The 27639-nt window shown below is 44.1% G+C and overlaps 1 protein-coding gene and 1 long non-coding RNA gene across 2 annotated transcripts in view; both read right to left on the minus strand.

Annotated features, from left to right (window-relative positions):
- Positions 1-534: 534 nt before the first annotated feature.
- The window catches only part of GALM (galactose mutarotase), a 52391-nt gene continuing 25286 nt past the window's right edge, over positions 535-27639 (minus strand). The window contains exons 5-7 of the mRNA XM_008523531.2: positions 3410-3551; positions 2339-2513; positions 535-1704 (exon numbers count right to left, since the gene is read on the minus strand). Coding sequence (XP_008521753.2) covers positions 1627-1704; positions 2339-2513; positions 3410-3551 — 395 coding nt within the window. The 3' untranslated portion in view covers positions 535-1626. The remainder of the gene's footprint in view (positions 1705-2338; positions 2514-3409; positions 3552-27639) is intronic.
- On the minus strand, positions 19736-23401 carry LOC139075581 (uncharacterized). Its single transcript, XR_011526142.1, has 3 exons — positions 23130-23401; positions 22230-22348; positions 19736-21736 (listed from the first exon to the last, which is right to left on the minus strand). It is a non-coding gene; the product is annotated as an uncharacterized lncRNA (long non-coding RNA).

Consider the following 27639-nt stretch of genomic DNA (forward strand, 5'->3'; position numbering starts at 1 on the left):
AGCTCTGGAGACATCTACTCACCTTCCAGATATAAAGTCTAATCCCTTTGCCTATAGGTGAGAACTCTGAGGCCAAGTGGAGTTAGATCGTTTGTCCATGTAACAGATGCCACGAGCAAAGTTAGTGCTCAGGGCTTCCAGCTCCGTCATGGTGCAGTTCTACATCATCCAACTGTTACTGTTACTCTTGTCTCTCCCAGAGAGGCTGTGATAGCCCTGAGGGAACATACTACATCTTTAGACCTTACCTCTTGAATCCCTTAAAAGACCCAGCAGAGAACTGTGTACACAATAGGTACTCAGAAAATCCATGCTGAAGTGAATTAAAAAATAAACAGTATCTTTGGTTTATTATTCTGTCTTAAGAAAGAGGAAGTATGGGAAGCTCAATAGGCTGCCAGTAGCTTTCCTCTAGGAAGATGCTGGGGCTTGTATTGGAAAGCATAATAGATTCCAGAACATACCGTATACTTGGTCCATTTCCCAGAGGTCCATGCCTGATAGATTTAAAGATGAGTGAAGAAACTGGGAGTCTTCTGAAGGTGCAGATTTTGGTTTTATTTCAACTAATTGCTGGCATATAATAGTATAAGAAACATTAAAAACCACCAACCCAAACCCATCACTGATGATTCAATTGTTCAAAAAAGGAGGGAGCCCCAGCCTCATAACACGACATCTGCTCTGCGCGGAACATGCAATCCTCAGGTAAGGCCTCTCTCCTCACACCAACACAGCTCCTGCTTCCAAGGCTTCCTTTCTTCCCACACTTTGGCTGGGTTGGGCTTTCTCAGTTAATCCCAAAGGCAGAGAATCAAAATTATAGATTCTTTCTGGATATTTTGATCTTGCATTTGAAGTCATCCCACCTCTAAGGCTCAGAGAGAGTTAAACTCAGACTAATGCTTATAAAAGTGAATCTGGGAGGAACGGCTGGCTACAACGGCGTAAAGGTCAGACCCCCCTTTGCCCATCAGTGACTCTGGCAGACTGAAGTAGAAGCAAAGAAGGGGACTTGAATTTGCATGACCTAACCTCAAGTCCTGGTTAAAACTTTTCCTAGCTGTGTGCCTTTAGGTGGGTCATTCACCCTCTCTAAGCCTCAGCTCCCTCACTTCTCAATCATTTACTACCTTATCAAGGCAGAGAGGTCCATCTGCCTGCATCTTGAATGAGCTAATGTGACCTTTAAAAACTCCAGAGTGTTACACAAGGGCAAGGTGGTTTGAGGTAGAAGAAGAGGAAAAAGAAAAGGAATGAGAGGAGAATCAAAGAAAGGAATGTGAAAAGTAGAAAAGAAAGGCGGGTGGAGAGATTGAGCCCACATAACACCGGGGGCCCAGGTACCACTTCTGGGCTAGGGTTGGGGCTTAGATGATGACATTGGTCATTGGATCCTCCTAAGTACACAGAGAATAGAGCTGGTCATCAGATCTAGCCTGGAGCTAGTTATTGGAAAAGGAAGTCAGTATTCAGATTGATTATCATGACAGCTACCATTTGTATGATTTTAATTCATCGGATCACTTTTAAAGCCTCTAATCTTCATATCATTTCTGGACAGGAGACAGGCTGCTGAAGAGGCTCCCAGCCTGGCCCCGGAGGACATCATGTCTTTACACTTCCTTAAGCCACAGAAAACTTAAACCAAGTGGTGTGGTCATACTCGTCACCAGGCCGCAGCAGCACAGGAGGGAAGTGGGGCTGTGAAGGGGAAAATAATACAGGTTACACCTTGCCAGCCCAGGGCGCCCCCTTAACCATTCAGGGTGGCTTCTAGACTGGTCTTTAGACCAGCTCTGTGAACCAGTTGCCAATGAGAGAAAACTGTTTATTATGGGTTTGCAACGAGATAAAGAACTTGAGCCAGAATGAAAATCCACTGCATCACTAAGCACATTTGGTCATAGCAAGATTCAAAGAAGGAAGCAGTGTGTTGATTTATGTTCTGGTGCAAGCTGCAAGTGTCTATGACCTTGGTGCTTTGAGGGGCATTACTCTAGGCAATATCTAGAAAAGACAGTTATGAGGAAGCAAATAGGACGAGAAGATACGGAAGATCATCTTAAAAGTGTGGTTGCAGAAAATGAGTAAATATTGATAAGGAGAAATATTAAACTGAATAAAGCCTTTGGAGGTACAAAATATAAGATTTTTTTTTAACATGTAAATATGATGTTAGTAACTTGGCTAAGTGTTTCCTGGGTTTATCACGATTTGGAGAAGAGAACACATGTGGACTTTTGACTCATACAGACCTGTCTTGAGTGTTGTGACCTCTGAATATAGTGTCACCTTGGACACAACACTACTCTGACAAGCTGGCCTGTGGCTTTACCTGATTGACCGCATCAGGCCAGTTCTGGGTCTCGAGGCAGAAACCGGAGTGCTTGGGATAGACTGCTCCACTCTTGCCCTTTAGTGTGCCATCAAGGAAGTTGCCCGTGTAAAACTGAACCCCGGGCTGGGTGGTGTACACTTCCAGTACCCGCCCGCTTCCAGCATGATGGACCCTGCAGATAAAGCCAAACCACATATAGGTCCAGGGCAGAAAAGCAGGTAGGGACAGGTAGAAGCTGGGAAGCAGCTTTGAGACAGGAATGAGACCCAGCCACAGAGCAAGGACGAGATATATGGAGGAGACAAAAGGAAGAGCATGATGGGAAATTCTCACAGCCTCATAGGTGAGGCATGAGAAGGTGGTTTTGAGGATCTTCAGTAGCAACTTCTCACTCTGATCTTGGCTTCTTTGGGGAAGAGCAAATCAAACTCACCCAGCCTAGTGTGTATATACACACACACACACACACACACACACATACACAGTGGAATACTACTCAGCCAGAAAAAAAGACAAAGTCATCCCATTTGCGACAACATGGAAGGACCTGGAGGGAATTATGCTTAGCCAAATAAGCCAGACTGAGAAAGACAAACGCCAGATGATTTCACTCATGTGGAATATAAGCAAGCACATGGACAAAGGAAACAGTTGAGTGGTTACCAGGGGAAGGGGAGTGAGGGGATGGGCACAGGGGGTGAAGGGGAGCACTTATGTGGTGACAGACAAGAAATAATGTACAACTAAATCTCACAATGATGTAAACTATTATGAACTCAAATAAAAATAAAATTTTAAAAAAAGGGCCTTAAAGAACAGGCAGAGATGAGAGAGGGAGCAAAGAGAGACGGGGTGCCAGGTAGGGACATAGGAATAATGGTATGGTGGGGGAGGGGGAGGTAAATTCTACAGAGCTCACCTGTGGGATAGGAGCTTTGAAGACATACGATGTGGTATTTGGTCCCTGTGGCATAGTAATTGGTCCTGATAATGACTAGAAGAGAAGCTCCTCAAATAGGAGTTTATATCTCTTCTTCCCTACACAGGCAGTAAGTGAAAAGGACCTACCGGGCACAAAAATGCTTTTCTTTGGATCTCTTCAGACAGAAATTGTGGTCAAAGCCACCGAGGTGAAACTCCTGTAGGTGTTTTCCAAGCTCCACTGGTTTCCTCAGGTCAAATGCAGTTCCTTGCACTGGAGCAACTTCTCCTGGTGGGAAGAGGCAGAAAAAAGGGTGATAAATGCCCAAATCAAATCTTTATATAAGTATCCTAAAGACCCACTGGCTCTACCCTCTCAGCCTTCATTTCAATTTGTAAGGGAGATGGGAGCCCAGATCCTAATAAGGAGAATGAATTATTGGATTTCCTTAATTGTAAGATGCCATTGATTGCAAGATGCAGTAGCTTTAACATTCAGAGTCATTCAAGTGTGAAAAAAGTACAGAAATCAAGGAAACCCATAATATCCATTAAGGGCTTAGTGGAATAAAGGGTGATGGTTGTCCTAACTATTGAGTCAATCACCTTCTTGACAGTTCTTGTTTTAGTGCTGAAATATCCCAGGGCTCATAACCAAGCATTAGCACCTGTGCAGTGGCTAAGCAGACACTAAAAATGTCCCTGGGAATGGAATACTACTCAGCCATAAAAAGGATAAAATTGTCCCATCCACAGTAACATGGATGGACCTTGAGGGTATTATGTTAAGTGAAATAAGCCAGATAGACAAAGACAATCTCTGTATGTCTCCACTTATATGTGGAAGTTGAACGTGTGGACAAAGAGAACAGATCAGTGGTTACCAGGGGAAAGAGAGAAGGCTGGAGAAGTGGGCACAAAGGGTGAAGTGGTGCATCTACAATATGACTGACAAATAATAATGTACAACTGAAATTTCACAAGATTGTAAACTATCATAACCTCAATAAAAAATAAAATAGAAAAAAATGTCCCTGAGATTAGTGATTCTCAAACCAATTGGGGCCATTATTAGTCAATAAGACACTGGCAACCACCTTTCCCCAATCACTTCCCTGATCAGCCTGAAGGCACACTCTAAACTGTAGTGGGGGCTATTAATAATAACACTGGGACAAATGAGATAACTGGGACTGTCCGGGGCAAACTGGGATGTATGGCCACTCTACAATCTGCCAATTTTGGATTCAATCCTTTGAATGAAAGTTTTGTGTCTCCAGGAGTGATTGATTCCTGAAGAAGTTGTAGTCGGCAAGCACTGCCTCGTTCCTGTGTGTAAGCCAGATTCCTCAAGCGCTACAAGCAGTACATTTGTTCTTATCAAGGCGGGACATCCTGAAGCCTCTTCACAATGATGTGGGTTGGTGGTCAGTCCTGAAGGAGGATACTGCAGTGTGGGGACCCTTAACTCTTAACAGACAAAGCACAGAGGAACCTGGACAGGAGCCCAGTCTTGGTGGTCATCACACAGCCAGTGCCCAGTTAACATTCCTTCGTGGTGCTACAGAACTCAATGGAGTTGGGACCAGAATGTTCTCAGAGCTCAACTGGTCCAAACTACTCATGTAACAGATGAGGAAACTGAGACCCACATAACTTGATATGATCAAACGACAACCTATGATATTGATATATGCTGTATTTCATCAATTTAAGACACTCATTTTTGTATTTTAAAATCTCTGAAAGCATGTCATGGTCTAACTGGTAGAGGTTTTTTTAATTCATGGGATGTTCAACAATGGTGAACTTTACAAATGATGGCATCTTACAGTTGATAAAATCTGTAAAAATAGTTTGCAACATTCTCTGCTCTATAAAACCACTGAACAAGTAATCAGGGCTTTGAGGGTGAAAAAAGAGGAATCAGGATTATTTTGTGTCATTTCTTTTTTCTAAAAAATGAACAAGTGGCTCTAAAGAAATGTGAAGAGACTCTGTGTGTGTGTGAGGAAGACTGGCCGTGAGCTGACATCTGTTGCCAATCTTCCTCCTTTTTTTGTTTCTCCCCAAAGCCCCAGTACATAGTTGTACATCCTAGTTGTCAGTCCTTCTAGTTCTTCTACGTGGGAGGCCACCACAGCATGGCTTGATGAGCGGTATGTCGGTCCGTGCCCGGGATCCAAACCAGCAAACCCCAGGCCATCGAAGCGGAGCGCATGAACTTAACCACTACACCACCGGGCCAGCCCCTGTGCGTCATTTCAACTGAAGATCCAAGAGAAAGAGAATTTCTCAGCACACAGTCCTCTAAATATGTCTGCCAAAAGGCTGTAATATGGGTTTTCCATTCTTCTGAAATAGTGTCATTTTGCTTTCTCACCTTTCATTCTCTTCCTAACTTTGAGGTCTGTTCTTCCCTAGATCCTAGGCTGAGCCATTTCAAACAGAGTATGCAAATATTTTGAATTTAGCTCAGTTAAGAAAGGCCAGATAATGTGAGGAAGTCTAGAGAGCAAACTGGTTACTTTACAGCACCATGTCAAAGCCAGAGCAATGGACAAGGAGCCATTCAGTCGTCACTCTTTTGCTCCATCAGCACTTATTAAACACCTACTGTATGCCAGGCACTCCGATGGGCAGGGACACTACATAGATGAAGGAGATTTGGAACCTGCCTTCTTAAGCTGCTTCAAGTCTGGAGGAAGGAGCAGACCTATAAATAGCTCATAATCACAGAATGTGAAGAGTGCTCCAGTAGAGGCATAGCTGTAAGAAAGAAGATAGGCAGTGTGACTGAGTTGGCTTAGATGTGGCAGACTGGGGAGATTCCATGGATGAAATTACAGAGGTTAAGCTGAGGCTTGAGGTGAGATCACACCAGGTTGAATGGGTGAGGAAGATTGAAGAATATTCAATGTGGAGGAAACAGCTTTGGTACAAGGTGATGGGGGTGTGTGTAGTAGGGCGGAATGCCTCAGATGAGGAAAGAAAGACATTAAGTAAAATTAGATTATGAAATCACTTCTCTGAGCCTGGGTTTTTCATCAGTACAATGAAGAAGCTGGACTAAATCACTGACTTTCAACCTCTACCCCACTTCCTGCAGAATTCTTTATTTCAGAGGGAATCTCTGGAGGAAGCTCAATACACACACACACACACACACACATACATACATATATATATATTAAAATATTCACATACATACAGTATAAAATACACATATATAAAAGCCAGAGTGAAGCCATTACAGGCTCTGAGCAGCTCAGTTGGAAAATCCCAGGAACAGATGAGAGCTGGGGTACACCTCGCCCCCTCTAAAAGTATGGCCCACCCGGGAGCGAACAGCCCCCTGGTCCTAGGATCTTGCACCAAGTACAAAGAATCCCAGGTTCCCCGGCAGCAGGCGGAAACACTCTGGCCATTCTTTCTTTCTTTCTTTCTTTCTTTTTTTTTTAAAGATTGGCACCTGAGCTAACATCTGTTGCCAATCTTTTTTTTTTTTAATTCTCCCCAAAGCCGCCCAGCACATAGTTGTATATTGTAGTTGTGAGTATCTCTGGTTGTGCTATGTGGGACGCTGCCTCAGCATGGCCTGACGAGCCGTGCCATGTCGGCGCCCAGGATCCGAACCAGTGGAACCCTGGGCCGCCAAAGCAGAGTGGGGAACACTTAACCACTCGGCCATGGGGCCAGCCCTCTGGCCATTCTTTTTTTTTTTTGAGGAAGCTTAGCCCTGAGCTAACTACTGCCAATCCTCCTCTTTTTGCTGAGGAAGGCCAGCCCTGAGCTAACATCCATGCCCATCTTCCTCTACTTTATATGTGGCACGCCTACCACAGCATGGCGTGCCAAGTGGTGCCATGTCCGCTCCCGGGATCCAAACCAGCGAACCCCGGGCCACCGAGAAGCGGACGTGCGAACTTAACCACTGCACCACCAGGCCAGCACCTTCCCCCCTCCCCCCCCACACCCCCCTCCCCCACCCCCCACGGCCATTCTTTCTTGAGGGGGAAAGAGGATAGGGACTCTTTCAGAGCCTTACACGATGATACAGTTTGTCCCTTTAAAAGTTTTCTTGTTGTCCCAGAACCACATCATGTATTTTAAAGATAAATACAAATGTTAGGTAGTTAACATACTCTTTTAGGGTGAGAATTGCCTTTTCTTTTCATGAGGTCAAATGGAAATGTTTTACGAACTTGGTTTCTACTATTTTTAGGGGACAGATAATAGCATACAAAGTGGGGCTGAAATCTGAGGAGGCTAAGAAAAATCAGGAACTTGTCTTTATCATTAAAAGAAATAAGTAAAAGGAGAACTGACTTTTAGCCATTTAAAGCATTTAGTTCTGCTTTTGTGGGTTCCTAAAAACCGAGAGGAAACATGAATCTCCTATCTTTGGGCAAAAGAGGGTATCCTTAAACTCAGAGCTGCTGTTCAGGAATGCAGTCCTTCTGGCATGTGAGAACTGGGGTCTCTGAGTTCGCAGAGCTTTGAGGGGGCCTGGGGTGCCTGGGGTCCAGAGCGCCTGGAGGAGACGCTGAGGCCTGGCTGATCTCATCCTAGAGTCCGGTGCCCACTGTTCAACCAAGAAAATTTGAGAAGCACACAAAGAAATCCTTCTCATTTACCAGAGTCAGCATCAGGAAAAATTAACATTCTTTTTGAAAAGCTCCTTTAAAAGTATCTATTTCCTTTGCCTTGGTTCTACTTTTACAAAAAAGAATTTTTGACTAGGTAATCTTTGCACGTGTAACCAATTTAAAAGGGAACAAACATAAAAGGTATGAAATACTATATAGCAAAAAGAATTTCTCTCAGCTTTGTTCCCCACACGTCAGTTTCCTTCAACAGCACAACCACTGCTACCGGTCTCTCATGCACCCTTCCAGAAATATTACAAGGATAGCCAAGCAGCTGAGTGTACACCCACGTACACACACAAATACCCAGCCTGCTTCCACTGCGACCTGTTCACCCAATTTATCTTGAAGGTTGTTGCTAAATTTACTCCTAGGTATTTCATTGGACAACTCTATGTGCACTCATATTTTTCTCTGTTTTTTCTATGATAATCTGTCTAAAATTTCTTTTTGGAGGTCACAATTGCAAATTTATTTTTATTTTCCTAGAAAATTATCCATTTCATCTATATCACTCTCATATTTATTTGTAAAGAGTTGAGGAAAGAAATAATTTATGATCCTTTCAATTTCATTTGTCTGTGGTTATTTGCCTATGCTCATTTCTTTCTTCCTTTTTTCTTTTTGGTGAGGCGATTGGCCCTGAGCTAACATTTGTTGCCAATCTTCCTCTCTTTTTTTTCTTCCCAAAGCCCCCGTACATAGTTGTATATCACAGTTGTAGGTCATTCTAGTTCCCCTATGTGGGATGCCGCCACCCCATGGCTTGATGAGCGGTGCATTGGTCTGCGCCCAGGATCTGAACCTGTGAACCCTGGGCCACCAAAGTGGAGTGAACGAACTTAACCACTTGGTCACGGGGCCAGCCCCTGCCTATGCTGATTTCTAATTTTGTGTGTCGAATAGATTAGCTAATGCTTTATCTATTTTATTGGGGTTTTTTTCCTCCAATGAAGCAGCTCTTAGATTTATTTATTAGTACTACCTTGCCTCCTCTTTTCAAAATCATAATTTCTGCTTTAATTTTATTAATTTTTCTTTTGTTCTCTTGAGTTCATTCTTTTTCCAGTATCTTGCATTAGATGCCTAATTCATTTATTTTCACATTTTTTGAGTAATATAAGTATTTAGTGCTAAAATTTTCTTTTGAACAATACTTTATATCACATGTAGGAGTTCCCATTATATATAATTAGAATATTCCCATTTATTATATATTCCAATATATATTATGTATAAAAATTTCCATTATATAGAATATAATATATTATTTAGTTATTTTCTAGATATCCCTAGCTTTGAGGTTTGATTTCCTTTTTGATCCAAGAATTACTGAGAGAATTAAAACATTTCTAGGTCAATATTGGCTATATTACTTACATTTGTGAAACTGCTTGAGGTTTTTCTTAACGTCTTAGATATAGTCATTTTTTGTGAACGTCCGTTATGAATTGCATCCTTTATCATTATAAGGTGTCTTCCTTTATGTAATTTAATACTTTCTGTCCAGAAATCAGCCTTTACTGATGTTAAAATTGAGACCTGCTGATATTGTGGCTTTCATTTGCTTGGTTTGCTTTTTCAAAATTAATTAATTAATTAATGTAATTTTTAAATTTTTGGTGAGGAAGATTGGCCCTGAGCTAACATCTGTGCCCATCTTCCCCTATTTTATATGTGGGACACCTGCCACAGCATGGCTTGATAAGCGATGCATAGGTCCGCACGCAGGATCTGAACCAGCAAACCCCGGGCCGCTGATGCGGAGTGTGCAAACTTAACTACTGGGCTACCGGGCTGGCCTGGTTTGCTTCTGGATTCTCATATTTTCAAACTTTCTGAGTCACTTGGTTTGTACAAAGCATTCTGCTGGGCTTTGCTTTGTGGTTCAATTTGAGAGACTTTTTTAATAGGGGCGTTTTATGGCATTAATGTAACATGTTCTAAGTGTTCTTAGTTCTGTCATTATATTTTATGGTATGCTTTCTGTGTTTATGAATTCTAGTTGTTGCTTTTTTAAAAAAAAATCCTTTACTATATGGTCTGTGTGTGTATATGTTTCTGATAATTTAGAAAGTCTGTGTTTTTATTTTAGTGGTTACATCTCTTTATAAGTAACTTCAATATAATATACTTAATTCTCTATTTCTTAGGCAGAATCTGCTGAGCTTTTCCTTCCTCCCTTTTTCTCCTTCCTCTTTGCTTCCTGAGTTGGGTTTCTCATGCTTTCCACTATAAGTCTTCTAATAAAGGCACTTTGTTTCCCGGTAGATGGTGCTAGAGACACAAGATAAACAGCTTGCTTTATAAACATCCACCTCTGCCGAGTTCTGAGTCAGTCCTCTAAACCCTGATCAGTTCTAGGAGAATAGCTGAACTTTTTGGATCTCAAAGGCCAAAGGCCAAATCCAGGATAGCAGTGACCCACCCAGGTGCTATTGTCCTGTGAAGTCTGCAGTGACCAACCACCTCTCACATTGACTTCAAAAAAGCCAACAACGTGTCCTTATGAAATCATTTGACTGGGAAAAAGAAGCAGCTACTCTCATGGCTCACAAAGATTTTAATCTTACTGACCCTACTCTGAGCGGTAACTTACATTATGCTTTCTTCCCTAACCTTATATGGTGTTCACAATATTTAGTTTTTCCTTAAAGCCATACTTGACTCAAAACCTAACTCTCAGCAAAGTCCCAATGTGATTGCCCAGGTCAGTCAAGATTACTTATTTCTCTTGACTTTAAGGGAAAAAAAAGTCATGGAATTTTCATGACGGAAGGACTCAGAACATGTTTCAGGTCTGTTTACCTGATATTGAGCAATCTACAAATCAGTGTTTACTTTAGCTTTTCTCTCTGTAAAATGAAGCTGCTATTATTTTCTGCCTTACACGTTACATGGAAATATTTGATAAATGATATGCTTGAACATTTTCAGGAGGACAGCATAAATAAAAGGGCCAAATTTCGGGCTAACATATATAACATAAAGCAGAGCCTAGAAAGGATAAGACCTCAAGAATGGCAGAGAAGCTCTGCTTAAAAATTAGAAACTTGGGATAATTCTAAAATGAGATTTTTGCTAAATGAGAAGAAAAAAACCAAAAGGTTCCAGTCTATCTTTTCCAGCCTCATATCCTGACATACTCCCTCATGTGCCTAATGGCCAGGCATCTGAAAAACTTGGAATTTGTCCCCCAGATTCATCATTACTTTGAGTTCTTTCTCATAACTGGAATCTTTTCTGTGCCCCCTACCCTCATCGCACTCTGGCAAAGTCCATTGATCATTTAAGAAAACTTACTCTCTAACACCATTTTCTCTGTGAAAGACTATAATCTCTGCAGGTAGAGCTAACCCCCTTTTCTACTTTGCTCCCATCGCATTTTGAACATACCTTCCCCCAAACATTCATCAGATTATGGTATAATTACAGAATTATATCAAGCTCTTTGTAAGGAGTGTGAGCTCCGGGAGGACAGTGATTGTGTCCTATTTCTGTTTGTCCCCTTTGGGCATGAAGCACAGCCTTTACTGGATTAAAAACTGATGAATGGGGGCTGGCCTGGTGGCACAGCAGTTAGGTTCGCATGCTCTGCTTCAGCAGCCCGGGGTTCGCCGGTTCAGATCCCGGGTGCGGACATGGCACCACTTGGCAAGCCATGCTATGGCAGGCGTCCCACTATAAAGTAGAGGAAGATGGGCACAGATGTTAGCTCAGGGCCAGTCTTCCTCAGTAAAAAAGAGGAGGGTTGGGAGCAGATGTTAGCTCAGGGCTAATCTTCCTAAAAAAACAAAAAGCAAAAAAAACCCCTGAGAATGAAGTAGAGGCAGAGAAAACAGGGACAACTGTGAATGTTACAGCATCCTGTGCCAAAGTCGGCATGAAAGATCTAGAAAGGACCTTAAGAATGACCTCATCCAGTTCCTTATTTTGCAGATGATGAGGTTGGGACCCAGACAGCTGAAGGGACTTGCCCAACACAGGTGATGCATCTCCATAGTGTCAAAGTCTCCAGGCCCCTACTCGGGCACTTTCCACCTCACCCTGGAGTGACTCGGTTACAGCCCCTTCCACCCCCAACCTCCTGAGTGTTCTTGATTTTTCTAAGAATTTGGGAAATGAACGTGCAGTTCTAATTTTGGTGTATCTGCATATGTGAGTTTGTGCTTTGGTGCTAAGAATAGAATATGTCAGAAGAGCTCTCTCAGCAATGCTGAGTGTACAGAAAATGAAGCGGAAATGGAAAGGGTGCCCTCAGAGAGGATGTCACATTACCAGACTTTGGTTTTGAAGCCACCAGAAAGCGGGGGCATCAGCAGAGAAAAGCTGTTTTTTGAAGAGGGTTTCTCATTCTCCTGAAGGTTGGCTGGGTATGCTTTTAAGTTCTGAGCAGCAATGCCTGTCAGATGGTGGGCTCTGACCCAAAGATGTGGGGTTACAGCTCTGGGGTAGGGGAGCAGCTTGAGGCAGGATTTCTGATCCCCCTTTCAGGGAAAGTCTGACTGCAGGCACTGTTAAGGACCCACTTGAGGTTACTGTCATAAATTTGGAGTAAGACCAATAGTTATTTGGTGGCAGCTGTGGAGGGTGTGGGGGTTTGGATTAATCAGGGTTGGGTTTTGTTAGGAGAATGCAAAGAAGGAGAGGCGCAAGGGAGCTGAGAGCATATACAAAGGGGTGATTCTAGTGATGGACTTCTGATCTAAGTTGGGGGGAGGAGTGAGGTCACAGGGAGGTGAGGGACAGTGAAAGGGTGGTAGCATCAAGAGACTATAGGTTCTTGTGGCACTGAAGAATTACTGGAGCTGAAGTAGACATTTTAAATAGTGATCATAGATGGCTGCAATAAGAGGTAATGACAAAGTCAAGGGTATCACCCAATGACTACGGGAGTGAGTAGCTGAGAAGTTTGGGGGACAAGATCATTGGAAGAGAGGATGTCAAGAACTGAAGAGGTCAGGGTATTGTCAATATGGATAATGAAATAATCAAGAATTATGACAAGAGTGGTGCTGGAGTGACAGTGAGCTAGGAACAAGGTGAAATCTATAGATGACCTCAACAAAGAGGATCATGTGGGTGTCACCCTCGCAACTACAGCTGCCTCATTCTTGCAAGAAGATGATGTAGACCTGATAATTGGCAATAGGACACTCTAACATTCCAGATTCTGTCACAAGGCGTTAACTCTTTCTCTTTCTATTTGCATTCCTGACAGAGTTATAATTACCTGCCCTCTGGCAGTAGAGAAAAAACTCACTGCCTTCATGAAATCCATATGCCTTGATTCATCTCTCTTATCTCATATAAGGGATTCTTATACATATTCTATTACGTAGTCTTTGGCCTTTTCCCCATGACAGCTTGTGGCAGATTGCATTTTTCAAAGATGGCCACAACCAGTATGTATCCCATTCCACAGGCTCTACTTACAATGTGCCGTTGACACACTTTTACTGAGAGCTGGAGTCTTTTTTCCCTTCCTTAAACCTGGATGGGTTTTTGTAACTGCCTCAACCAATAGAGAGTGGCACAAGTGATGCTATGTGATTTCTGAGGCCAGGTTATAAACACGAAGTGGCTTTAGCCTGGCCCTCTCTCAGGACGTTTGCCCTTGGAACCTAGCCACCATATTATAAGGAAGCTCAAGTCACATCAAAAGGCCATGTGTGGGGTGTTCTGGCTGACAGCCCCAAATGGCCCTCAACCAATAGCATCAACTACCAGTCAGGCGAGAGAATGAGCCTGCCAATGATTCCGGCCCCTGCTCTAATCTTCCAGCACATGCCCTAGACATCATATGCAGAGACAAGATATGCCCTATCTAAATTCCTGACCACAGAAACAATGAGAGATAATAAAAGAAGTGTTGGAGTAATTTATTTTGTAGCAACAGATAACTAGTATACTGCCAGGATGTTTTCACCTCTTGGCAGTTGACTTGACAAGTCTTGAGAGAAGATTAATGTGCCCTTCTCCCCTTTTTTTACATAGTCAGAAGTGCCTTTAAATGATTCTACCTTAAGAACACTAATCCTTGCAATTACTTTTGGATGGGGAAAAAACAAATTCAAATTTGTTAGTTGACTTATTTTTTGAGCATCTTTTATGTATCAGGCATTAAAGTGATCTCAGGAGCCTAGAATCTGGTGAAAGAGACAGACAAAAAAAATAAAAACTTACAGGAGAGTGTGACAAATTCAATGAGAGTGGCATTCAAAAGGCTCTGGTGGAGCAAGGAGAAGCAGCACCTAATGTAGCCACGGGGGTCAGGAAAGGTTTTCCAGAGGTGGTGATGGAAGCCTAACCTTGAAGGATAAGCCAGGATTGGCTAACTGGACAAGGCGCAGGACAGAACAAGCACAGGAATGGACTCCTGTCACCTGTGAAGTTGTACTTGGGGTGCTGACAAGTTGCATTTATATTACTCCTATCTATGGCTCCTAGCTCTGACTTAATTTGGGGGGATTTAAGAAATGGAGTAGAAGGTGAAGGAGTCCTTGTGAACTCCTGATCAAACACTTGACTACAGTGAAATGGTTTTTTGTAACATCTGGGCATGAACACTCTCGGTATCTAACTGAGAAAATTCACCTGGGGTGAATTTTAATTCAATGCTTTTAATTTCCCATCAACTTAAATAGCTCTTTTCTCTGCCTGGTGGCCCTAGTGCCTGACTCTCTGAGAAGATGAACAGATGGTCACTGCACGAGTCGCTGGATCTCCACATTCACTCATTTTTAGCCCCTTCCTTCCTGGCAGGTCCCCTTTCTATCTCATCTTCACACAACCCAATAACACAAGAGCAGGAATAAAATCACAGGCCTGTCAGACAGTCCTCAGCACAGGTAGGTCCTGTTTATAACTAAAATTATTTTGAGAAAAGTCAAAAGAAAAAAACGGAAAAGAAAATCTGGCATAGACTTTCTAGAAGAATTTGGGGAGGGTGGGAAGAAATTTTCTCCAATAATTTTTTCTCTCTTGAAAAAGAAATGCTCAAAGAAATAGTAAGTAGGTTATTTGAAAATTATTTTCTATGATTTGTCCTATATGTTGATTTATAAATCTATGTAAGACATTGGAGTTAGACTAACTGACCTTGGGTAGGTTTCCATGCCTCTGTAAGATTCAATTTCCTCATTTATAACATGGAGCTAAAGTTGGTATCTACTTACTACAGATATTGTGAGGTTTAATTGAGAGAATGATATGAAGGAGACCCTCTCTTCAGGCCCGTACCTGGCACATAGTTAGTGCTCTCCCTCTCTTTCTCTGTTACACACACACACATACACACACACTCCAGAAATAGAGAGAGCAGAGAGAACATCTACTGGCAGATTCCTCCTATAGCAATGCAGCAAAGGCTTTGCATAATCCACCAGGGCCTCCTTCTGGACTCCATATTCACGATTCATCCATATTCTTGCAGCTCATACAACAAACTAACATGTGAAAGGCACAGAAGCTTGTCTTAATCTGAGCAAATCACCAGCTTTCAGAAATTGCAGGAAATGAAGCATCAGAAAAAGTGGAAATTGCCACTAATGACAGCTGAGAAAATGGGGCTGATTAGGCAAACTGTGTCCCCTGGGTTGCAGTGGATATCAGGAGTCATGATCACTAATTACTGTTATCAGCCTCCCAGGGGGGTCCTGCTCACCTGTTTGGCAGTCAAACTCAATAGCTATTAGAATAAATTTTAGAGTCAGGCAGGCCTGGATTTCAATCCTGGCTTTCTTTGCTGTAAAAACTTGTGAAGGTTGCTTAGCTTCTCTGAACCTTGCTTTCCTCATCTGTAAAATGGTGATAACAAGAGTATCTACCTCATCGGATTATGAAAAGTAAACAAGATAAGGCATGTAAAGTGCTTAGCACCCTACCCAGTCTGTAGGAAGTACTGAGTGGTATAGCTGTTACTATGGACAGTAGCTGAGGGCGATAACAGCATAGACTTTGGAGTTAGGGAAACTTGGCTCCAAATCTTGACTCCACCAACTACTTACCTGTTTAACTTTGTGCAAGTTACTCGCCGTCTCCAAATGTCTCTTTCTGCAACTGATGCCTAACCGAAGCATAACACCTATCTCAAAGGGTAGTTCAAGGAGCTAATGCAGGTATGTGCCTGGCTCAGTGTCTGGTACATATTAAAACACTCAGTAAATGGTGGTGATGATGATGATGATAATGGTAATCATTATAGTTAATACTTACAAAGCTCTTACTAAATGCCAGGAACTGTTCTGAGCACTTTACATGTCTTATCTCATTGAATCTTTACAACCAATGCGGTAGGTCCAATGATTATCTCCACTTTACAGATGAGGTCTGCAGAGGTTAAATAAATTATGCAAGATCACAGAGGTGGTCACAATTTAAACCTAAGCAGTCAGGATTTAACTCCATGCCTTGAACTACTGTGTTTTCCTGATGATAATGTGTCAAAATGAGCACTTTTAAACAGCCGTTCAAGGTCATACCACAGACTCATTTCACCAAGGTCAGAGGCATTTTCCATTTCTTGCTGGAACTCCTTCGCCCGCCCCCATCAGCTTTCATGGCACCCTGGGGTGCCCGCTGCCCAAGAGCAGGCGCAGTACTAGGGCTGGATGTTGATCTTGGGAACCAAGACCGCCTTCCACAAATCCTCCTGGATCCACCCGATTCAGTCTGTCAATGGCTGCTAACTGTTCTAGCGTGAGAGGGACAGCCGTTCTGCCTGACCACACAGACAGACAGTATTCGGGGTTTGCTTGATGATTTCAAAAGGGGAACGTGTTGGGCAGAAGAATTTTCCTGCATGCTTGTTTTGCTGCTTCACAGCAGCTCTGGCAGGCTCCAGCGACAATGGGGTGATTAGGGAGCCCAGGCTCATGGTAGACAGGTGGTTGACATCCTGACACCATGAAAAGGATGGTAATTGAACAGAGTTAAATTACGTTAATGGCCCAGGGACAGAGAAGAGAACCAGTAAAGAGAGAGGGGAGAAATCAGTCCAGACCTGCTGGTCAGTTGGCACAGTGGCAGTGCCAAGAATGGCTTCATGTGGGAGATTTAGCTCCTCTGATCTCCATCAGTGTGCTCCCTTCTCGCAAATCACCACAAATAAACATACAATCTAAGTTTCAAGGTGCACTCCAGTCTCCCGTCTAGTGAGACTGCTGCCCCAAGCTCCTCCTACACAGAAATGTTGGCCCCTTACAGCTGCCCAGCCTCCTGTGGTTTACTTGGAACATAGAAGGCCTGTGTTTGTACCAAGAGTTGGAGGCAGGGAACCTTGAAATGCAGGGCCAGCCTCCTAGAGGTCAGTAGCCACAGGACAGGGTCGTTCTCCTCTCTGGGGTGTGTGTTATGCAGACCACAGAGGGTCAGTTTCACAAACTACCAATTTAGGAACTGCTCTCTGTGCTGTGAAGAATTCTGGAATGGAGACCTGAAAGGGAGGAGGAAGCACGCTCACCAGGAGCCAAATACAGACATATTTAAGGACAAATCATTCCCAGGCCACCCGCTAGGCTTCTCTGACTGGGTTACAAGGCTGATGGCTCAGGGAGCATCTGGGCTTCACCGAGCAGAATCTGTAGGAAGCTGTCAAGTGGCCTCAGATCTGCAGATATCTAGATGTAACTCTAGAAGGTACTCTTCTCAAACTAGGACAGGCAGCATGACGCTCGGAGGCAGATTCACTTGGGATGACAGAACCAGGAATCCAAAAGACGGTGCCAAGTCAAGTAAAGCAGTGATCACAAGATGAAATTTGTGAATAACAGCAAGAAATACGGTCCTGCACTTGTGTCCAAAAAAAACCTCAACACCAAAAACCCAAGGGATGCCGCCTAGGTTGAGACTCTAACTCTAAGCCTAGGCACAAAATATAACCCTTTGAGGTTCCATTTCCTCACCTGTAAAATTGGGATGCCATAGCCCTTACCTCACGAAGTTGTCGTGAGGATTAAAACAGTTACTATAGGTCAAGTGCTTAGCACAATGATGATGATGATGGTGATCACGATGGTGGTAGCTAACAATGAGGTGGTTCTTCGTAGAGTGCGTCACACCCAGCAGGCTGGTTCCAGAGCCTGTGTTCTTAAGCATCGTGTTATACCAATTCTCATAAATGTTAAATCTAATTACTACAATTATTACCAACTAGGGAGATGTAGCTGAGCCACAGCATGTGTGAAAATAACTTTAAGGATGTGGTTGGCAGTAAGTTCAATAAGAGTCCGGTAAAGAGAGTAATGAGGTGGTGACAGTTTTCGGTTACTTTTTGCAGCACGGGCATCACAGATGGAGAGGCCTAAAGACAACAGAAGCAGGATCAGAGGAGAATGACCAGAATAGCCAACACACAGCATAAGAAGAACAGCTGACGACCTGGGGATATTCTGCCTGAAGGAGAAATGACTCAGGGGTGACATAGCTGTCTTCTAAACATTGAGCCTGCTCCGTAGGGACCCAAGAACTAGGCCAAGTGGGGGTCAGCTCTAGGAAGCTGGATTTCAGTTCAATATCAAGAAGGCCTTTGTGACGTGCTGGCCCAGGATGGACAGTGAACATCCTGTCCCCGAGGCACCTGAGTGCCAGAGGAGCCCACAATCCCGGGATTCGAATACTAGACAGGTGGGCGGTGGTTGCAGAAGATAAGGTCCTTTCCAACTGTGACATCCAGGGCTGTGGGTCCATTGGCTCACATGACAAACCTAACGAAGCAGGTTGTTCCCTTTAGGGACACACTGCGATATCTGGTTATTTCTCTCCTCTCTCTTTTTTAAAGCAAGTTTTTAGCTTGTCTTATCTAGGGAGGCCATAGGCTGAGAGCAGCTCTTTGCAGAATGACCTGTCGAGAACAGCTTGTGATAAGAGAGGCTCAGGCTCGGGAGTGTGAAGTGTTGGAGCGGGAGGGGAAGAAAGGTAGCTAAGGAGGCAGAAGGTAGGATACAGGACTCTTGGGGAGTGGAGGAAATGGGGAGAAATAGATGTCAAAAAGGGAAAAAGCGACAAAGGTCACTTGAGGCTACATGGTATTTTCTAGAGCCTTTTAAATAGCTACTCAAAGCGTGAAGCCAAGACCATCAGCACCAGCATCACCGGGGGCTTGTTAGACACGTGGACCCAGAGGCTTCACCCCAGACCCACTGAGTCAGAATCTGCATATTAACAAGTTCCCCAGGAGATCTGTGTGCGTATTAACAGTGAAAGGCACTGAAGTGGAGATCATCTAAGGGAGACCAGGCTCAGATGTGCTGTGCATTCATCTCAGAAACAAGGTTGGAGAGGAACCTGGGGCAGTAGGAAGGGCACCCTGGCACTGGAGCCTGGTCTCCATGGGGACTGCCCAGCTGTGCTTCCAGCCCAGCTGCTCCAATTATGTCTGTGTCTTTATCTGGTCAGGTTTAGAACAGTCAGTCAAATTTGCATAAGGAAGCCAGCAGTAATGGGGCTCGTGGGCACAGGTACTCATCTGACACCTAATTATGCCATCTTGGTAAATCATCTCTAGAACGCCTGTTATTATTTTAGGAAACAAAATAAAGAGAATGATAATTAAAAGTAACACCCTGGGTGGGAATTTTGACTTAATTGCAGTGGTTGGTGAGTAAAGCACCTTGGGATTTTTTTTTAAGGTAACATTTCTATAAATTTTCATAGATCACACAACCTCAAAGCTCGTCTCTGCTGCAGTTTTTTCCCTTTCCTCTGCCGATGCTTTGGGTTTGTGGCTTTTTTCTACTGCTGTTTTTTTTTGTCTTTTCACTGAGTATCTTCTGATTTTACTTTGACTCGCAAGGGGGAGGGTACTGCTTCTGGATATTACATACCATTTGAAGCACAAAATGCTAAACCCAGCTACGCGCTGTTTTCAGGTGAGAAGGTAGTTTTACACTTCACAGTTGGGCCCATGTGAGGCATTCCACGCAGAGAATTTTTCCATCCTAGGCTCTCATCAGGATGTCATCCAGGTATTTGCCGCCAGGACAAAGTGCACTGCTCAGTCGACCACTCCCTGCAGCCTCCTAGCCTTCCTGCACGGGCATTCCCCGTAGACCTGCTCTCCTCCTGAGTGCCACCACATTCCCCGGGTCTTCAGGGCCCCCTCCCATGCATTCATCAGGTCCCTCACATCCTTCACTACCTGCTTGGCCCCACTGTCTATGACCTGAGCCTCTTGGTTGACTTGCCTTACACCCTGTCCTCCTGCCCCTCCTACCTAACAAAATCTCCACTTTGGGTCGTCCCACAACCTGCCCTTCTCTGCTGCTGACTCCACACTGCTGAGAGAAACTGTAGAAAAGCCCCAGAAGCACCAACTGAGGCCACCACAAATTCACAGTCTCAGTCCTCACCTGGATTCTCGGCATCCTTTGATAGGCATTTTACTTGTCCTTAGTTAGCTCCTCACCCCCTAAAAAACCTCTTCCTTTACCCTGTATCCCCACCTCACTGAGGCACCCTCTCTTCCCCTTTTCACAGCTTTTGAAAGCAGAGTCAACACCACGGCTTCCATTAGCTCGCTTAGGTGGCTTTTATATATACAGACTCCCTGGCCTCACACTAAAGTAAATGAATCAGAATCTCTGGAGTGGGCCCAGGAGTCTGTACTCATGAAAGTTGCCTTAGTTGGGAATCACTCACTGGCCTCTGCTCCTCTCTCCTCACTTTCAATTACTCCGCCAACTGTCACAGTCTGGTTTCTACCGCACTACTCTTGTGAAACGGGGTCAGCAGTAACAGCCACTACAGCCACGCACTCTTCCCAGGTCTCCCCAACTTGACCTCTCTGGAGTACTGATGCTGTTGGTCACCCCAAGACTTCCGGTCACCTTTCTCCTTCTTTGCCTCCTACCTCTGACCATCTCCCCTGGTGCCTTTAGCGTGAGCCTTTCTTGCACCTTAAACATTGGTGGTTGTTTGTTCAAGTTCCTCTGGGTTCAGTCCTCTGACCACTGCATTTCTAAATCTATGGTTCCTTCCTGAGAAACCCGCATGACTTAATCTACAAAGCACATAGTGATTTATATCTCTCGCTCTCATTTCTCTCCTAACGTCGTACCTATCTGTCCACCTGCTTGCTGGAAATCACCTGGATGCCCCACAGGCACCTTAGCTTCAAGTTTCCAAGACCAAATCCACAGTTCCCCCAGCCCCACCCCACCCCGGTCCCCCATCCTGCCCCTATACCAGCTCCTCCTCTTCCTCTATTCACTATTCGCTTAACATCTCCATTTCTGCTGCTCAGGAGCTGCTCTAGAAACCTAGGAGTCACCACACAGCCTTCCTGCTTCCTCATCTACCACATTCAATTCAGGCCTCCTGATTTTTACCTCTTAAATATTATAAAACTACATGTCTTCCAGCTGCCCTCTCATTTATGTCCTCCTCATCTCTTGCTTGGACTATTAAAATAGCATCTGGGGGCCAGCCCTGGTGGCCTAGTGGTTAAGTTTGGTGTGCTCTGCTTCAGTGGCCCAGGTTCAGCTCCCAGGCGCAGACCTACACCACTCTGTTAGCAGCCATGCTGAACTGGCGGCCCACACACTAAAAATCAGAGGAAGACTGGCATGGATATTAGCTCAGGGTGAATCTTCCTCACCATACATACACAAAAAGCTTCTTAACTGGTTTCTGAGTCTAGACTCCAGTCAAGCCTCAACCCCAACCATTGCTGGGGTGGTATTTGTAAAACGCCAGTCTTGCTAGATCAATGCCCTGGCTTGAAACTGTCAAAACCCTCCATGATTTAAAGATAAAATCCTAGCTCCTTAGGATGGCACAGAAGGCTCGACTGCAGGGCTGGGACCAGGGTGAGGCAAGCGAGGACCTAGGGTGCAAAAGTGAAGGAGATGCTCACTCTCAGGTGCCACCCCTGCAAGTCCATGCCCCCAAGAGTGAATGCTGCCTTAAAATTTGCACCCTGGAGGCCACACTTCTCTTACCTCACCTTAGCCCCTACCCTGCCCAGCTGCCTGTCTAGCTTTTTGGCTTAACACCCCATCCCCACTCCCACATTCTGTGCTTTAGTACTCTCACGCTCCTTGTTGCTAGACCCTCACAGACACTAAGAAGCTTCTTGCAGCTCAGGGTGATCTCGAGAAAGCCTCCTCCTACCCTCTTCTCTATGCTCCCTTAGCCCATGGGCGTTATCCCTACCACAGCCCTGACCACATTAGATTCTCCACTCCCTGTGAGCTTCTCAACGGCAGAGATAGTGTTCGGTAATCTTTCTATGGCCAGTGCCTCAGGCAGCATGTAGCAGTCAGCAGGCACTCCATAAATGTTAGCTGAACTGAATGCAAGCCTGCTTGGGAACTCACGTGTCAGCCTCAGGTCCATGGCGCACAGCGCGCAGTTACCTCTCAGCCCCTTCAGGATGAGGTGACCTCTGAGGATTGCTGTGCACCAGGTATGAACTACAGCCAGCCCCTGTGCAGCCCTGGGGTGGAGAAGGGGTGGATGTTAAACCCTTAGCTCTCCAAGGGTAGTAGTCAGAGCTCTAACAAACAACTCCCCTTCTGACAAATTTACTTGATGTTAGTCTGAAATTTTCATAGGAATTACACAAGGCCTGGCCAAGTGCTAATTTCTGAGCTTTCTTCCTGCCAAATTTCCACCATGCTGGTTCATGTTTGCCAATCTCGGAGCAGTGATGTTTTCTAGCAGGGAACACGAGTAGCTTTGGGAGTTATTCTGGAGCCTCATAAAACTGTTCTTGGGGCCATTTTACGGATAGGGCTTCAGTAATGCACCCCCTTGGAGAGTATCATTGCTACCAGGCGAGGTCCTTGGAGTTTCTGTATTGAACTTCCTTGAACAGTGTCTAGGAGGGCCTGTCATAGAAGAAACAGCTCTAAGGGTAAATAACATTCCATAAGATCCAGTATCACGAGTTTCACTTTTTTAGTGTTATTCAAGTACTATCTTAACTGTAGCCTTATTTCTCTGAGGACAGGATCTGTGCTATGTACATGGCTATATGTTCTTCATGCAGGCAGGGAGTATCTATTTTGCTCAACATTGCTTCCCCAGGGTTGGCATAGTACCCGCCACATAGTAGGTACTTGATATCAGCTGGTGATGGAGAATGGGGAAAAGAAGAGACTTGTGGGGCAGAGCTGGACCTAGAAGGGCTCGTCTCCAGAAGTGCAGAGCTGAAGGTGACAACCAGAACACCACACTCTGGCTTTCCACCTACACTGAGGCCCCAGTGTGCCTACCTGCTCCTACACGCAACAGATATCCATCTGCCAGGCCTGGAATCCTGATTGCACAAGGGCTGGTGGATATTGGGTGGCAATTTTATTCATGTGATGAAGCAGAAACCAAAAAGCTGGCCATCCGACTCAGAGTCCTGGCTCCCGTTGCTCCTCTGGGTAGAACCTTCAGGAAGTTACTTTTCTTCTTGGTGTGCCATCTTCTTCCTCTAACTAGCCTTCTAGCCTCCTTCAGGAAATTTAATGGTGACGAATCACCAAAAAATAATTACACCCTGAAGATTACAAAAAGGAAAGCACACTGCTATTCTCAAAAACGATGACTATCGCTATGTGTAATAATACACAATAGGGCAACCATAAACTATTATGACCTTGAGAGGAAAAAAGACCAGAAAACCCCTCTGTGGACAAGATGATGCAAGCAACTCACACAGGGTTTTACACAGAATTTCAGGGGCTCATGAATCCCGTAAAGTTCTTTCATCGTCTTCCCGGACGTACAAGTAGGGACTCTGGTTAAGAATTTCTGAGCTAGAGGTCTCGTGTGGTCTTTGAATCGGTGTTAGAAATTCTCAGGACCTCAGAGTTCAACTAACGTAACCATCATCTAGTAAGATTTTACAGATTAGGTTATGAGGCCCAAAGAGTTTTCATGGATGACTTGAGGGCATAGCTGGTGGGTAGCAGACCTGAGACCTGGATCCCGGCTGTCTGAATCCCAGTTATCACATGGTATTACTTTGATAAACTATGTTTATTTAAACTATGTTTAAAATAAATGTAAAGAAGAGTGGAGAGAGACTAACTGTGGGAGAAAAGGAAGATGTAGCTGTTCCTAGCATGAACACACTGGCTGTTACTTGGTTTCATTTTTGTGTTGAGTGTAGATTAGTTTTCTACCTTCAAGCCAAAGAGACCAAGCCTGAAGCTCCCTTCCAGCTCCCTACTTGGATCTGTAACTAAATCCTGATAGATCATCTGAGGTAAACTTATGCACGGGAAGATAAGGGAGCCTGGGCACATGGTGAGCTCTGAACAGCTTCTGTCATTACAAAATCCCCGGAGCAACAAAGAATCTATTGTTTCTAGGAAGCAGGGGAAAGATTTCTAAGGAGAAAGTATGAGCCTTGAAGAAAGAGTAGCGGTTTATGCAGCGGGGAAGGTGGGAGGCAGGTACTGAAACAGGGTTGGGTGTGAGGGAGGCACGGTGGAGATGGGTCTGGGAGGCAGCTGGTGTCTGGCCTGGGAGCCATCTAAAAGGTTTTTTAGGCTGGAGAGTATCAAAGTAAGATTTGCATTTTAGATAGCTAACTTCAGTAACAGATGGAGGATAGATCTAACGAGATTTTTTTTTTTCTCAGTTAGAGAACCATTGTCCAGATTCATTTGTTCATTCACTGAGCCCCGTTTATGAAGCTCATAACATAAGCCAGGCCCTGATGCAGACAAGAAAAGATAGCCTAAACCAGGACAGTGACGATAGAGATGGAACCACATAATCAGTAACACATATTGAGAAGACAGATTCGAGAAATACTTAGAAGTGAAAAATCAGCAGGACCTTATGACTAACAATATTGGGGGAGGGGGAAGACTGAAAAGGAAAAAAGGAAGCATAGTGATGGCTGGTTGAAACTAATATTATGTTCAGAGGATCTTTAGGGCAGTGAAAATACTGTGTATGATACCATAATGATGGATACACGTCATACATATTTGTCCAAACCCACAGAATGTATAACACCAAGAGCAAACCCTAAGATAAGCTGTGAATGTTGGGTGATGATGTGTCAATGCAGGTTCATCAATTGTAATAAATGCACCACTCTGGTGGGGGAAGTTGATAAGGGGGGAGGCCGTGCATGTGTAGGGGTAGGGTTATATGGGAAATCTCTGTACTTACAGTTCAATTTTGCTGTGAACCTAAAACTTCTCTAAAAAAATAGTCATAAAAAAATCAGCAGGACCTGATGACTAATGATATTGGGGTGGGGGGAGGGAGGAAGAAGGGATGAAAAGGAAAGAGGGAGCATATTGATGGAGAGTTGAAACTAATATTATGTCCAATGTTTTAGAATTATATAAAAGCTAAAGGAATTTTCTGTAAGAAGCTCCCGAAAGATTAAAACATGTAGAATCAAAACAGTCTTCGTTTGCACCATCCATGACCCAGGAGACGACTTTGGAATCTGTTATTTCTCTAGGGCAGAGACTTTGACCTGCCCTAGGGAAGTAATTATAAAATTGACTGAATTGTAGGTTGAACCCAGGGAGGTTGAAATAAAACACAAAGGTCTTGCTGGGCCTCTCTCCACAGCCTTTGTGGTAAGCCTCTCCTACCAGAATTCTAATTTTGTAAAAATGGGGTTGCTTTCATGTAATTTTAGAAGGAGCTTTCAAAAACAGACAGCAGCAAGAACAGTAAGTGAACGCAGATGGGCTGGGGGGACAAAACGGATTGGGCAAATTTTTATAAAAATAAAAGTGATCTTTTCTCAAGGAAAAGAATAAGATGGGATTTTACGAGGAAAAGATCTAGTCAAAGCATTCATTTTTGCTTTCTTAATTCCTGATCCACTACTGCAAATAAAGAGCAGCAGCAAAAAAAAAAAAAGCTATGTGCTATAAAAGTCTTTAAGACACAGGCTCAGTTCCACACTGTGTTGTATACATCATAATGTCTTGCTGGGCGGGTTGCCCAGATCGCCTCCAAGTCTCACAGTTCTGTAAGGCGAAAGGGTGAAACGTAATATTTACAACCCCGGGAATGAATTAATCCCTAGAGAAACAGAAGGATTGAATTTTCTCACCTGCTCACATTAACTGGCTTAGTACCTGAGCAGAGCACCAGGGACCCATTTCCTCTTGTTGCCATAGGGCAGGACACTAGACTCAGGTCCTGAAGCTACATGCCTGAGGTGTTAGGACAGAGACCCGGCACTGGAGTGTTCTCTCTCTGTGGACATCGTTATATACCTACCTGTTCCTTCCTGGTGGACAGCTTCCAGGAGCTCCACTTCTGAGAAAATATACTTCTGACAACAACAAACATAAAAACACCCTCAAGAGGACCTGAAGTGAAGATGCCCCACTAACAGAGTGTGCACCCATCCTATGTAGCAGCAAATGCTTTATGGGCTGTTTGTTTTTTTTTTTTTTTTAGTGGGAAAGCAATTGCTCAGAAGAAGAAAAGATATGCTAACTGCTGATATGCAAACACAGCCTTGACAGCTTGGCTGCAAACTCTGCTCCTGGTCTATGGGTGAAACAAGCTCTCAGCCTTGCAGAGGCCTTCTGTTGGTACAGCTGTGGCCCAGGAGAGAAGCGCCTGTGAGCAAGGACCATGTGCTCAAAACACTATGTGGCGACTCCGAAGTGCCCGGAAATTCATTCAGAGCAGTAGCTTCAGAAGCTAGGTGATGGATTCTCTTCTTTTACTCAAAATACTTTCTTTTTTTTTTTTCCAGAAGAAAAGCAAAGATGCTGGAGTCTTCCAGCCTAACAACTCAGGGATACTACTTGCCTGTATTAGGAAGTTTCCAGGGCTGATGATGGCAGAAATTTCCAGTGGGGAAAATGAGGGTGACTTTAAATTACTTGAATGGGCTCCTCTGAAGACTTCTGATACCCTCACACTTACTGAGGCATTTCCACTGGGCCTTTGGAAAGGGACAGCCTTTTAACAGGAGAGCAGGGAAAGGGGAAGAATGAAGAAGCCACATAATACAGGCTATTGTCTTCCATGCTTTACTGGCTGAAAGGGCTGAAGACATTTTATATGCCCCCCAAAACTGCCAACAGGAAGAAAGGAAGGAGCAAAACAGGTACCCCAGGCTGCTGGAGGCCTGCAGGCTATGCCTGGGGAAGAGGCCTAAATGGGCCTACAAGTTTAAGACGAAGGGATTTCATCACATTGAACTTGCCTTGGCTCCTGAAACTGTATGCCAAGGCACTCCTTTCCTTGCTCTGTGATAACGCCCTATCAGTAAGCCTGCGATAAACACAATGGAGGACAGGCCTTCCCCCCTCTCCCAAACACACACAGGGGGAAGGTCCCTTTTTACTGAGTACCATGGCCACAGTCTTACAGCTACTGTAAAATACGTGCTACTTTCTCATGACAATGGGTTTTCCCATCACCTGAGAAATTATTTACCGAGTGTCTGTAACCAAGGTGAAAAATACCCCGAAAGTTTAGATCCGCATCAGCATTTCCCTCCAGAATAGCTCAGGTTACAGCTTTTATGAAGGGCAAACAAAAAGGAGTTGAAAAACAAATATAAGTATAAATTAATAGCCACAAAAGGCAGGAGCATGGGATTATTAAATATCTTTGTATCACAGAAAGATACAGCTTAGAAGCCAGCCTAGGGGACTTGGCTGAAAGTCAATAGGAGACTGACCAAATGAAGCTATAGAAATTGCAATTTTTCAGATTAAGCGTCGGGGACAAACCCATACAGAATTCAGGAATGTAGATGATCTGATAAAAGGCCTCATGGTTAAAGAG

The sequence above is a fragment of the Equus przewalskii genome, chromosome 14 (assembly GCF_037783145.1).
Source record: "Equus przewalskii isolate Varuska chromosome 14, EquPr2, whole genome shotgun sequence".
NCBI lineage: Eukaryota > Metazoa > Chordata > Mammalia > Perissodactyla > Equidae > Equus > Equus przewalskii.